This window comes from Amblyomma americanum, chromosome 6, assembly GCF_052857255.1.
Source record: "Amblyomma americanum isolate KBUSLIRL-KWMA chromosome 6, ASM5285725v1, whole genome shotgun sequence".
NCBI lineage: Eukaryota > Metazoa > Arthropoda > Arachnida > Ixodida > Ixodidae > Amblyomma > Amblyomma americanum.
Window position 1 is genome coordinate 169,320,026 of NC_135502.1, and position 14,897 is coordinate 169,334,922.

The 14,897-nt window shown below is 46.3% G+C and overlaps 1 protein-coding gene across 1 annotated transcript in view; it reads right to left on the minus strand.

Annotated features, from left to right (window-relative positions):
- LOC144094168 (uncharacterized) overlaps positions 1 to 14,670 on the minus strand; it is a 459,487-nt gene extending 444,817 nt beyond the window's left edge. The window contains exons 1-2 of the mRNA XM_077628085.1: positions 14,526 to 14,670; positions 11,954 to 12,136 (exon numbers count right to left, since the gene is read on the minus strand). Of these exons, the coding sequence (XP_077484211.1) occupies positions 11,954 to 12,136; positions 14,526 to 14,655 (313 nt within the window). The 5' untranslated portion in view covers positions 14,656 to 14,670. The remainder of the gene's footprint in view (positions 1 to 11,953; positions 12,137 to 14,525) is intronic.
- Between the last annotated feature and the right edge of the window lie 227 nt (positions 14,671 to 14,897).

A 14,897-nucleotide genomic window follows, 5' to 3' on the forward strand; every position in this document is an offset into this window, starting at 1 on the left:
AAAGGACGGCGTCAACCCGGCACCGCGATGCGAGATAACCTGCCTCCGACCCCTTTGTGCGCCCGGCATGCAGCATGTCTTCCCGAGCCTCATCGCAGGCGAACTGCCCACCCCGTTTAGTGCCGCCCTCGAGCGAGCTACCCTTCCCCGCTGACGCGCCTTCCAAGATCACCCTCCTGCCCCTCCGCTCCACTACCAAACCCTCACTCTTGAAAATCCGCGCGTGGCCTCTGCGATCAACAACCCCACCGCAGAGTAAATCACGGAGGCCACGCTCCGTGAAGCAGGCCTTCCGTAGGAGCCAAGAGGTGGCTGCACTGACGCACACGGACGCCCGTCATTGGTCTCTCTGCCGGCGCTGTGCGTCTGTATCTTTAGCTTGGTTGGTTTGATTTCCGCCTGTGCGCGTTGCGCGTCTACCCATCGCGTGCGTTTGTCACTCTTTTTGCGGTGCGGACGTTTCGTTGGCTTAGTTCAAATCTCTGGCCCTGGTTGTAATTCGGGATGACGGACTCCCGTCCGTGTCCATTTCCACCGTGCCCATTTCCATTGTGTTCAGCGGTAGAGATGATGAAAGCGGCCTGGGCGGAGGTCACGGCCACTGGCGAGCGGAACTGTTTCCGCAAGGCCGGCTTCGTCGACACAGTGCCTCATGCCGTCTGATGCTTCGGAAGATGGCCAGCCCGGCAGCGCGTCGTCGACACCGACATGGGGGGTCGTGACATTGGTTGCAATGATTTTATTTGTGTCGATGACGACGCCGACACCGCAGAACCGTGCACGGACGACGGCATCGTTTCTGAAGTGCGGGACAAGAGTGACGCGGAGGAATCGGATAAGGATGAAACTTCGGAGCCAGCACCCATAAATAAGCTCGCCAGCACCCATAGAGAGCCTCAGACAATTTGTCTATGCCAATGGCCTCTGCGAAGAGCACGCTTCTGCTTTAAATAAACTGGAAACCTCCCTCATCGCATCTGTGCTGCAAAAACAGGCGTCCTTCACGGACTTTTTCGCAAAGAAAAAAAAATGCAAGCAACTGTCTTTAAAGCCGTGCTCCACTTACTACGAACTTCTGGATATAACGAACGGACGCCGCGTGACGCTCATGTTCTTTATAAGCGTGATCGACTGTAGCAACGAATATTTCAACATCATCATCACCCTGATTATGCCCACTGCAGGACAAAGGCCTCTCCAATTATCCCTGTCCTGTACAACTGCGGCTGCCCTGTCACCACAAACTTCTTAATATCATCCGTCACCTAACTTTCTGCCGCACCCTGCTGCGCTTGCCTTTTCTTGGAATCCGCTCCGTTACTGTTAGGACAATCGGTTATCTTGCCTTCGCATTACATGTGCTGCCCATGCCCTTTTCTTCCTCGTCATTTCGACTAGGATGTCGTTAACCCGTAATTATCAGCATATTAACCCAGAATTTTTCTTCGCGGCAAATTCAATTAAATTCACCTTTATTTTCAACATTTCACAATGTTGACGGTCTTCCAGGCAAAAAGCTGTGGGGACAGCTTGACGAGGCCTGAAATCCGGCGGCAGGCAACAGTGACAGCAGTACAGAAAAAGTTATACATGTACTCCTATTTCGAAAAAGACACAATTTGTCATAAATTTATAAAAATAAGAGCAGAAGTAAGAGTAAAAAAGACATCAAGGCGTTATACAAAGAGCAGCGTATATATGCACACGAGATTACAACAAAGCCGATCATTACACTCAAGTTAGAAATAAAGCTAACATTACTATGTTTATAGCACGGGAGCACAGGTCACTCTAGAAATATTGTTCGAAAAACTTTGCGGGTTATTACAGGGTTAATAAAACTGGGTACATTGAGCTTATTTAGTAACACTGGCCTTCTATAGCTTAATGACTGTAGAAGGTAATTTGTTCCGCGGTATGGAATCACCCATTTTTCAGGCGCGTGTGTTTTAGAAATATTGCACCGTAACGTTGCACCTGAAAGTGTCAATAAGAATTCTTTAAACTTTTCATTAGCAAAATGAAACTGGTGGAGGAGACGGTAATTATAAAGGGAGTGACTATGATTATATGATGATGACGAAATAGCTCCGCTCAAGGATGTAAACACGATGCATTGTTTAAGCAACGTATGGCTTTTTTTTTCTAGACGCAGAAGTGTATTGACGGTTTTAAGGATGTAAACACGATGCATTGTTTAAGCAACGTATGGCTTTTTTTTTCTAGACGCAGAAGTGTATTGACGGTTTTTTTTGAGTAGACGTCCCCCATACTAGGCTACAGTAGTTAACGTGTGAACGGAAGAGGGCGTGGTAAACTTGTAATCTAACGGAAATCGGAAAGATGTCACGCGTCCGAAAGAAGGCACCCACAGCAGATGAGAGTTCTTTAGCTAGCAATTCAACATGACTGTCCCATGTCATCTGACTGGAGAATATGACACCTAGTATTTTATGCTGTTTCACGATATCTATTATATAAGGTCCTAAGTTTAGTTCATGAGTAGAGGCCACACGTTTGCTTTTAGGTGCAAATAAAATTGGTTTTGTCTTTTTTTCATTCATTTCTAAGCTGTTTCGGACCATTTCAGTCACGTGACAGGTGTCACGTGGTGTCACATGCTAGGTCATGTGGCCTATTGACGTCATCACAATCTGCTCATCGTGACGGATGGCAACTGCCCATCAGGCATCGGGCATTTCTTCGAGGCTTTACAGACAATCCGTTCGGCAATGCGTGTGGCGTTTGTGAACGTAGCCATGCAAAGGAAGCTTTCGCTTCTCACCAGGGTTAACCAAAGTTTAAGCCACAGCTAATTTTTTTACAATGACCTAATGCAACAATACTTCGCACGCAAGCGTTTCCGGGGATCACTGCTTCATCCCGCCAAAGCATGGAATCCACGAAGCTGTCATTGAACATGTAGGCCAGAGTCCCCACTCTTGCTGTAGCTTCTCGACTTCATGCTAGGCCCTGCTGTTTTTTTTTTTGGCACTTAGACGATGCAAGAAACTTATCTAAATATATTTAGTTAAAATAATCTCGGTAAGATGGATTCACCACTCCTTAAGGTAATCCATAAGTAGCCTTTTTCATCCAATTATGCAATCTTCACAAGCTCAGAAAAGTGCTTCAGGTCGTAATTATTCTGAAAAATATTGAAATACCATGTTTTTTCCTGCCCCTGGAAGCCTAACCTTTTCAAGGCTGCCCTGATCAAGCTATTCGCTCATTATAACTTGAATTCACTCAAGGAGACAAACTATACGAGCGGAGAATCAGCCCTAGCGGTGCCATTACGTTTTCACCTCTGTGGCTTAACGTGGTAAGGTGGCAACGACGTCCACATAAATTGCATTTGAGGCTACAAATACACCCTAATCCCATCATTCCCGCTCAACAAGTACATCGACCGATCTAATTAAATCGTTCTTTTCCATTCGTAGCCTATCCAAGCCGAAGGTTCCTTTTGCCTGCATCATCCTGGAAGCCCTATTTTTTTCACAGATGTGCAGTGTTTGAGCTGAGCACCGGTCGTTTCCTTCACAACATTGTACGTGACGTCTCACACTCCACTGTAGAGCCTGATAACAACCTCAAATATTCTGAAATGCCGATGACAGTTTCTCCAGAGTTTTTAGGCTCGCGCGAACAATGGATTTTTCAACAACTTGGTTGATCGGTCTGACATGTCCCCTGCGAAGATCGAGAAACAAAACCTCCCCTCAACGTGTATATCTTCAAAACGTCTGAAGGTGTGGACTGCGCTATTCAAACTCCAGTGAAGTCTGTTGGTGTTTCATCGCATATTTGCTACCGCAAATAACTCCTATTTGAGGGATCCTAATTGCGTTATGTTAACCTCACACTCCGCCCATTGCCTATATAATATTGTGCAGTAACACGTGTAACCACAGATAACGTCACCTAAAAGTGACAGCAAGTTGCTTGTAATTTAGAACAGGCGGAAAATGAACACATTAAGAAGCACCAATGGAAGTCCAAAAACAAAAAATCGAACGGAAGACAAGCAGTTACGCGCCCATAAACTCCAGAAGAAAGAATGGGCATTATTGCATCATAATGTATTCAGAAAATAGCAATAGATCTTTTCTATGCATGATATTTTGAATTTATGCAAAACAATTGAAATTCTCGTATCTTTGTGTTCACAACTGTATTCACTCGTCCTTTAAATTCAGTGCTGTTTCTAACCAATCCGTTCTCTTTCCAGTTCCTTGTATATTCCTTTACTGATGTCCCGATGTTAAATTTCTTTAATAGTTTTCTTTCTGGGCCTCTTGGTGGACATTTCCTTTGGCTCCGGCTACATTATTACACCTTCTTCTTTATTTCCAATTGGACTTAAGCCCTGCGTTCCCGTGGACAACCTGAAAAGTCTACTGCATGGCCCGCCAGGAGCCAGCCGATCCCTGCTCCCACCATTACACTGAAATGTATGCCATCTCGTTCATACCCTCTGCCAGAGCCTGCTCCACTGAATTTTCCGTTTATTTCCGACCCTTCTGAGCCTCTCTTTTGGCTTTACTTCCTTATCGCTGGATGAGCAGTTACCATTCCTATTCAACCTGTTCGCTCTGTCTTTGCTCCCCCGTTAGTGTGCACACCACAATCAGCACCTGCTTGCATATCGACCTTATATAGCCAACTTCCAGAGTCAATCTATTTCTCCTACTTGTGCTGCGGCACCGTCGAGAACAGCGCTCAATCCCACCGCTACCACTACCAGGTTGCGCCCTGCAACATTCTCCGACAATTTTCGCTTTGCCTCTCTGCTAACTTCGGGCATCTGCCTGCTGTTATCACTCAGGCCCTTCTGCCCTGCCCCCCTCCTGCTGGCTCTGATCGTGGCCTTCCTCTCTGTCGCCTCCGGAATTCCTAGCCACCACCTGCGAACAGCTGTTCGTGCACAAGCTTTGTTTCCGTCCCTTTTCTTCCTTGCCCACGCCCGTGCAGGTGCCATGCATGTGACTCGCGCTGGAGTTTTCGCAGTTGTCGTTTACAATGGCGGCGTCGGCTATTTTTTCATCGAATCGAGCCAGCTGTTCCTAAAGTTTTTCATTTTCTGCCTTTTACACCTCTAGCTAACTTTCCGTGGTATTCAAACGGGACTCGAGTGGGGAATTTTCTGCGTCTACCCTGTCGAGAGGAGCACTCCACACGCAACATCTATATTCTGCTTCCGCCTCTTGCAACGAATAAAACCGCGCTTTAACCAATGTCACTAGCCGCTTACAGTCCCTAGACCTCACCTGCTTTTTCTTCCCCGTTATATCGCCATTTGATTATTCCTACCAACAAAATGATCAAAATATGCACTGGCTCAAACTCCACGCGCAAGTACATACATGTTCAGATGAATTCTGACTTCTACAAATGCCCACCACCTGGAAAAGGAGTGGCAAACTTTCGTTCATAAAATTCTTTATTTTTTTTTTTTACTTGGAGCAACACACGAATAAGAGCTGAAAAATATTCGTTGCCGGTTGGAACAACCTGACCGCAAGAACCGTAAAAATTTTTCTCTAGCCTGCACCTAACCTAACTAGCCTACATCAAAATAGACCTAACTATTAACCTATTAAAGTAAAGAACTTATCCATTTGACGCTGTCACTTCGTTCCCAATGTCGTCATTCTGTCTGATCCCGGTCTCCACGTGCGATGCTAAGAGCGCGCCAATCTTAGGTGCGCACCGCACGCCTGTCAACTCCTCCTCCTGACTTGTCCCTGCGCCCCTAGCGGCGGCCTCTGCCCCTGTCAAACTTTCTCAAAAGCTTCACAACCAGTCAAGAGGTACTGAAGAGTTAGAGCGTTCTTGCGGGCTTGTTGGTTCATTGCAGAAAAAAGGCTAGTACTGCGCGAATTAGACACGACAGGAGAACAGGAACAAACACGACAACACATGCGTTGAAGAGCTCCGGTTGTACTGCGGCCGGCTGTGCACAATATCTCGATTCCCGCAATTTACCGCCTACTCAAAGTCCATAAGCACACCTTTCCTTTTCGACCCAGAGTCGATGTCATCGGGTCTCTGCGGCACAATCTTCGAAGATATCTGCACAGACGACTGTGCTGCTTACCTAGCAAATCCGAATAAAACTGGCAAATTATTCGGGCTTTGTTGAAAAGCTGCGCAAGTAGGAAGTACACGCCAGGGACGTTATGGTGTTGTTCGACGTCGTATCGTTGTCCGTCATGTGCTTAGAGGTCTGGCCGTCAGCGCACGCGAAGAAATTTTGAAAATTGATCTTTCTCCCGCCAGACACATGCCCTTAGATATGGATGGCCTCTGTAGGATGCTGTACGTCTCAGAAACGTGTATCTTTCCGACCGCTAGAAGTTTTACAAGCAGACAGGAGGCACAGCTATGGCACTGCGGCAGTCGTTATAACCGCCAAAACGGTCATTGAGGCTTCTGAAAGCTGAAATTCTAGCTGACTTCACACCAAGATCAAAGGTGTCCTACCAATTCGTGGATGGCAGTTAATCGTCTTGCGCAGGCAAGATACCTCTGGGATTCTACAAGAACTGAAGCAGTAGACTCCAGTTTGCGGCCTACTGTGAAAACTAGGCAAAACGACTGCCTATACCTTTCCTTGGCGTCCTCATGCCAAGAAAAGACAGTCCAGTACCTTCCTTTTAACTGCAATCGGCTTGTGTTTTTTTTTATTTGCACCCTGCGGCTCCCAAATGCCGGTCATATCGTCACTGCTGACGCGTGCCATGCTAATTAGTGCAGAAAAAGAACATGACCGAATTGGCGCTGGCGATGGTACAGCGAGAACTTTCAGAAATAGCTACCATGGCCATTTTGCAGCAAGAACTGAAAAATAGTATTTTCAACAAAAGATAGCTGATGGGAAGTTTTCCGCCGCCAGTGCAGATATTCCGTATGTTCGTGGGATAAGTGAAGCTATGACCCGTGCGTTTGACAAATGACTTACGCATTGGGCATGTGCCATCCTCCAAGCTACGGAACGTGCTTGTCAATGTCAAGGACCGCGTGCAAGATATCAACTTCCCTGGTGTAGTCTATCGATTTCATGCGCCGACTGCAGCCAGGTCAGCCTACTTAAGCGAGTCAGGGAAGTTCACGCGACGACTCAAGGCGCACCAGCATGATGTCAGAAATAAGGCTATTTCCTCAAATGCGCTTGCCGTGCACGCGGACAACTCTGACCATCTACTGAACTCTGAGAATCACGGTGTATTAGCAAAAAAAATGGAATCTGACAACGTGGCTTTTGCTTGGGTCATCCTTGTTTTAATCGCCAACTTGGGCCCGGAACTCCACTGAAGGAAGCATACCACTAATAAAGCACTGGCATTACGTCAAAAACTTCCATTTAAATTTTCACATCCTCATCTTTTGCGACTCATTATGATCAAAGAAGACGTACCGAAACTTCTGTCCTTATTTTACTTCGTGACCGACTGTAAATTTTATTTCGCAGTGAGAAACATATACAGCCTGTTTACCCGAGGCTCCGTAGCCTTGACAAGAAACTCAAGAAATGTACTGCAAAGCATGATAATTAACTTCGATAGGCAGAGTAGAACGGTTGGTCCAAAAATTGATATGCATAAACCCAGAGATGTTCAACAGTCCGCGAAGAGAACAGCAGTTTGAAATACGTAGAGAGAAGCCGGAAGTGCTAAGCGAATGCGTCTGCTTAGGGCAGGTGCCGAGCGCAGATCCGGATCACGAGAGAGAAATAACTAGAAGAATAAGAATAGGGTGGAGCTTCTCTCAGATGATGAGTAATCCTTTGCCTATATTTCTCAAGAGAAAAGTATATATCTGCTCTATCTTGCCGTGTGTAACAGTTGTACTGTACACCTGTACCATTGCTGCCAGGAACGGCCAAAACGGCGATACGTACTCATTTTCTTCATGTTTTTCTCTTGCCTTCGTACACTACTTAGGACAGTCTGGCCTTCTCCGTCCTTTTCCTTTGTAGCCGGGACTGTATTCAAATCGAGATAAACTCGAACACTTCTCAACTGCTTCCCTGCTTTTCCGTCTATGCCGTTTTCAGGCATGCAATGTTTTTAGCTCTTATTCCAGGGGAATCCAAACAAACGCCATCATTTCATTTCAGTTTTCGTTTTTGCGTGAATTATAATGGTCACATCACCATCTAGCTCATGCAAAGCCGGAAACTGAATGGGAACTTAACGAAGCATGCGAGGTTAGGACTGCCGGCAAAGAAAATTGGGTAGGCACTTAATTCATTCATATGTTTTTGATAGTGGGTTGGAATGGTCTAAGATATAGTGCCGATCACAGGAGAAGGTTGCACTTTTGTACTTTCGCGTATAGGCTCTTTGGATCATGTTGCAACCTTATGTCTCGCTATTACGCCTACATTTTTGTATAGAAATGAGTTCCTTCACGAGCAATAAAATGAGTTGTCGGTATGCGTTTCGTCTGTTTGATCTTTTCCTTCGTGCGCATTTTTCTCACGTGGTAATCAGCACAGCACAGTTCCCGCAAATTGAGGAACTAACTAGCACTCGTTCTTGTCTCTTTACCTCAGTAACCCTGGTGGCGAACCTCCAAGTTTTCATAGGCTAGGTCGAACAACATGACAGAGGCATACTTTGATGCTTAATCGTCTCCCGTAGTGTTTTCAAGGGGCATAAGGTGGTTGATGTCGCGTATCTTCTCCGAAATCCTCATTGATGTATGCCACTTGCAGTGGCACAGCCAGAAAGTTTGTTCGGGGGGGGGGGGGAGGGGGGCTCATGTTGCAGCGCGGCCTCCTCATAGAATTTGTGGAAGGATCAAACGCAACAATAATAACTGCGTTGCCATTACCAGTGATAATGCCATTGTGTATTCATAACGCTACGCACTGTCTTTACAAGTTAAATATGTATTTTTTAAATAAAATAATGTATTCGTATGTCTTAAAAATCGTGGCAGACATGACTACAAAATATAAAACTGAGCAGGGGACAAGACACAAAAGAGAAGGAAACGGGACGAGCTCGTCCTGTTTGCTTCTCTCCTTTGTCTTGTCCCCTGCTCAGTTTTATTTCTTGTAATCACGTCATAACTATCCCCTTATCGTTCACTCATGGCAGACATAACTGATACCAATGCTTCCATGTTTTTGCGCATTTATTAAGTAAAGAAAATATCACACGAAGTCCAGAACTATATCGGTCCGGAACCAGCAAAGCAGTGCATGCCGCTGATATGCCATGAAATGCCATGAAATTAGCAAGTAGAGAACAAATATTCTAATGAATGTTTGTCGTTCAAGAACCTTTACATTTTTTTTTTTTGCATATGCAACAGCCAGGGAAACACATCAATGACGCTGTCCTTCGTTCCAGTGTACTGTGCAGCAGCTGCTGTCACCGGTCATGTATTGCGAGTAATTGCACCGAAATTTTAGTCGCAAAAGCGAGCCATCGCTAGGCCCTTGAAAGTTTGTGCTAGGATGGGACCCCTTGCGTTACATGACTCCAGGTACATAGGAGTTGCCACGAAATCCAACCCAAGTTAGCAATGTTCGCGCCAAAATGTCTTTTCTAGTCTGAAAAAGACACTGTAGATGGCAAAATCCAGAATGACTTCCGGCGCCGGTGGTTGTTTGGTCAGCGGTGCGTGACAAGAAAAGGAAGGGGATTATGGGGCTGAAGCCCCATAAGCCCCCCCCCCCTCCCCTTTGGCTACGCCCCTGGCCACTTGATGTACACTTTCAATGGATTTTGCGAATGCATTTATGTACATAGATTTACTGAAATTTCTTCTACTTCCTCACGGGATGCTTCATGCAGTGTATCAAGTAGGTTTTAAGAGCATGTTTTTGAGATTCAAACAACCTTGAAACAAGAAACTCATCGCCAGTACAGCATTTCTTGCATAAAGTTTTATATACGATCACACATTCAGTTCAATTCGTACATGACATTCCGAAACAATTAATTTGCGCGGACAGATAGGCCTTGTTTAATAAGATTTTTCTAAAGTTTTCGATAAAATTTCTTGCACAAAATTTCTGCTGAAAATCAAAACATTATTTAACAATTCCAACTTCATAAAGTGGTTCACCCCGTCCAACAGTGCCGTCAGCAGGGTATTGGAACAGACGCGTGCAGTTTCAGCTTACAACTGGTGTTATCGTAGTACCTCAGGGAAGTGTTTTTTTTATTTATTAATGATTTGCCAAGCATAGTTTCTTTTCCTCTAAGAATTTGCCGACAACTGTATTGTTTATTGAATTTATCAGTGACGAAATTAAGTGAGAGTGCAGTATAGAAAGCATTAATAAATGGTGTGACGACTCAGACATGTTAATCAATGCCATCAAATCTGTAAGCATTTCTTTTAACAGAAAGAAAATCCTGCACTTTACTCATCGTTTACATGGCAACGAGCCTGGAAAAATAGTAGAGCATAAATATTTGGATTTAATACTTAGAAGCAACTTGAGCTGGCACAGACACGTAGAGGAAATATATAATAAGGCTAATGGGCGCTTTGGAACCTTGTGCACAATTTAGAAAGTGCATGCCCCGAAATTAAAAATTTGCTTTATAGAAAACAGGTTAAACCAGTTACTGAGCGCTCAAAAATTGTCTGAGATCTGAGATCCCTACACAAACGAAAAACAGAAAAAACTGTGAAGGGTTCAAAGGCTGGCCTTTTTATTTATCTTCAACAAATATGGTCGTTTTCCTCCCTTTCAAAATTACGTCAGTTTGCAAACCTGATAAATTTAAAATTAAGGACCAAGTACGACAGGTTGAAGATTGTTTCTTATTATCAACAATGAAATATGACTCCACAGGTTCAACTATTTTGAAAGTCTCTCTAAGGAATCCTCTAGACAGCATGTAGGTATATTCCACTTCCAGCAGCCTGTAATGATCCACTGAAGTGCAGTTTCTTTCCCAGTACGATAAAACGCTGCAACGAGCTTCCTGAATCCACAGTTCAGTCTTCTTCTATTTATGCTTTTTAATCAATTTAGACACTGCTGTATAATTCTGGAGTGTGGTGTGCTAAGTAATTTGCATTTCTTTGTTATTTATGTCTGTGTATAATGTTATCTTTCGTGCATATCTTGAAGTGTGGCGTTTTTTCTTTTTTCTACACTCCACGGAATTATGTTGTTCGGCCGAATCAGTTGTTAATATATAAGCACTGCGCTATTGGCCTTATCAGATCTGTTCGCACTGCTTGTTTGCTGTTTTGTTTCCACTATTGTTGTGGACCTTCAATACGGCGGATAGTATCAAATAGGAATAACAAATCTGCAAGGGTGCTTCACCGCTTAGCACATGATATATTTCCCTTTACTTCTAAATCGACGCAGTGTTTTTGTAAATAAGTGACCTGAAACGAGAACGCCATATGCTTTCTCACATTTTGTTGGTACTCTGCGAGTGCAGTGCAACGCTTGGAATAAAAACAATGTTAAGAAAAGCCGCTCATTGAAATGCAATGCCATCTTGAGCAAGTGACCGAAAGGTGGCGCATACTGCCGAGGTACAAGGTACTTGGCAATGCCTGCAGTTTTATTTTTTATGTTTGAAAATTACATTAATGCAAAGAGTTTTTCATGACTGCTGCATACACTTCCGGCTACGAAAAATGTAGGCAGTGGAAAAGTGCGGCAATTACGAACGTGCACTAGAGCCAGTGCTGCGCTTTTACCCCATATGGGAAGCGGACCTGGATAGGCGGTCAGTCTGACCACTCACGCGGTTGGCACTGAGAGGACTTGTCATCTCCAGTGCACTTGCGGAACACGAGCAGAAAAATTGGAATCACAAGATGGAATGTTTTACTGGAGCATGAAAGCTCGAGCAGAAAGAAGTTCTCTTCTTTGGCCGGCATACGTTATCATCACTAGCAAAGTACGCCCCTCCCCCTCCCCGTGCCTTAAACGGCCTACGCAAGCAGTACCGACCTGTGCAGACGGGGCAGCACTTTCCCAGTGGCACATACTGGTCTCCGCACTGCAGCCTCGGGCACTGCTCAGTGTCGCAGACGCTGCTGCCTAGCAGGCATCTGCACGTGGTGCACGGGTCCGGCTGCCACTCGTCGCCGTCCGCGTAGGGGGCGCCTTCGTAGACGCACGACGTGTTGCCGTCTGCAACCGCCGCCGGTTTCGTTCATTAGCACTCAGAGCTGCCATTTCGAAGCGCCGCTTGTGCTAAGCTCCCCACTTCTCACTTGTCAGCTACGTCGTAATGCTAGCAGTTAAGGAGGCACCGAGGAAGAGTGGGATTCTACGCACAGACAAAAAGGCAGCTTCTTAGTTATTCATTAATTTTTATCCAGACACCCACAGCGCTGAAGTGTGGGATGTGCAGCCTTCCATACTTTGAATCGCATCGCACGGCCGTCGACCGCGTGGTACGTCAGCGGCTTATAACGCCTATAGGCGAGGAAATCGTCGATAGTCCGCGCGAGCGCATAATGTTCTCCAGTGCGAGCGTGGTTTCCTCCGCTGTTCCCTTCAGAAGGACGCACGCCCTGACACAAGATGTGTTTTCATAAAACCGTTGCGGCTGTGTGATCAACGCCGACACTGTGCTCCCACTTCGCAGCGGGCTCTGGCGAGTCAAAATATTCACATTCCAGACATTACTCCGTGGGTGCTGATGACTTTCCTTTCTTATATTTTTCCCCTCAGCTCCGCTTCGTGTCCACGGGCTCTACGAATACTAAAAAGAAAGGAAACGCGAGAAGTGACAAATTTTAGCCAATGACGTGTCTACGTCACACCGGTTTTTAGCGAGCAGATACTGTGGCAGGGCCTGTATCCCCTGGAAGGGAACATCGAACACAGGAGAGGACTTTGTGCGCTTGCGCGAACTCTCGCCAATACCTGATTTATTGCCATCATAAGGCGTTGGCATAACGCGCTGTCGTTTTTCACGCATTATTATTAAAAATACAGAAGGCTGCATAGTGAGGAATACAGGAGTCATGATAACTTTGCTCTTGGGAAGAGAAAAAAGCATAGAATACATGAAACAAACACAAAAACAAACATTTAGGCATGCAATTTTACAACACTGAAAATGAATCATCATATGATGCAACGCTCACAACACAACTCGGTATTTTACCTCATTGTTAAGTCCCCCCTGAAAAGGAAGGCATTCGGAACAATAATGTTTTGGTAGCAAATTCACACACCTTGAAATCATGGCCAACACGAGTAAATTGTAGAATTGTTGGTGCGCATGTTTTTCGCATTCAGCGTCAGCAGCTGGATGAGATGGCGCGAACAAGCTTCCTACGGACTTTCTTTAGGCACGTATCCAGAAATTCTCAATTCACCGCTTCTTACGCCAGTGACGAAATGGGCTGCACCCAACATGGGCTAGACACAAAAGTAGACTCAAATTCTGATTATGAATTTATGTACCCAGAGCGGCAACATATACCCTGCTCTTAACAGCGATGTTTGTAGTCGACGTTATCACAGAACCCCAACAGCCATCAATCCACTGGGAACGTCCTCCAGCCAGGCTCCACGCGGTCTGAGCGAGGCGTTCCACGGAGCACCGATTCGTTGATCGCGTTATGGCGCCATTCCTTTCGCCCGATCGGTGAAACGCGTGCTGGCGAAGTGTGTCTTGCACATTGCAATAGCTAATTTTTTGCAGAATGTGGGACAGTACACGGGGTCGTAAGAAATTTCATTTACCGGCCGACAAGATACCATAATGAACTCTTGCTTTGTAAAGCCAGCATTGAGTAAAACGCTGCTGGCAGGCCAATCCCGTCGCTCGCGCATTTCTGTTATTGTCGCGGTAAGTGCTTGAGCAGCGTAGGGCGGAAGGCGGGTTGCGAAAATAACGGCGCGTAGCTTAACGTCTCTCTGCATAGCTCTAAAGCTTCTCGGAGCAATTGTGCAACTGCTGCGGGGAGTGGTACTTCACAGGGTGTAGGAATCCGACGGTGACGCACAACTCAGGGTATCGACCGACGCCTTTCTTCAAAAGTAGCCTTGTTCGAGGTAACTGCTTCGCCAGATTGTCCAATCCGTTACCATTGCGTGCAGCTACTACATCCGTCCTACTCCGCTCTCTAAATCTTAATGTTGCACCTATAATTTCCCAACCAATGGATCGCTGCGCTCTCCTGCAAGAAAGTTTTTTTTTTGGCCTTCACTCAAGAGCAGAAGGGATGAGGAAATTACGCGATTTGATGATATGCTAGCTGAAATTAAGGAAGAATGGGCCAGACATATAATTGCAGACGAAGATAAGAGAGAAAGCAAACCTAGCAGCACGCGGAGGATAGTCAGGTGGGTGGAGAGCAGCGGGAGAGAAGCCTTTGTTTTCGAGTGAGTGTAGTTAGGCTGATAAATCCGTCCTGCCCAAGTGCAAGCCAGCAGGAGTACTCATGGTGAGTACGAGCGCAGTCGTAGGCGGTAGAGAAACGACAGCTGTCCAAAATGCACTGGTGCATATATGCTCTACAGCAGCAGCGACACGTCTTCTCGCACACGGAGCCGCACCCACCGTCGTCCGTCTGGTTGTTGTCGACGGCATAGTCGTAGTCGATCTGGGGCCTGGCCGCTGCCTCCGCCCGGCCGACCACGGTGCAGAGCAGCAGGAACAGCGTCAGCCCGACGGCGTCGGACCGACCCATGTCGTGCACGGCGGGCCCGCGGAAGACGGCCCGCGGCGGCCGGGCCCTGCTTTTGAACTCGCTCTCTCGCCACCGCGCGCGAAGGAGAGGGACCCCTTTCGCCGTCCGCAGCTGAAGAGGGCAAAGCTCGCGGGCGTCCAGGCCAACGAGTCAATTGCAAAGCGCGTCTCTGAATTCGAGAGAGGAGAGGGGGCGGCCAATCGGTCCCCACTGCCCCAGCGATGTGCAACGAACGGGCCCGA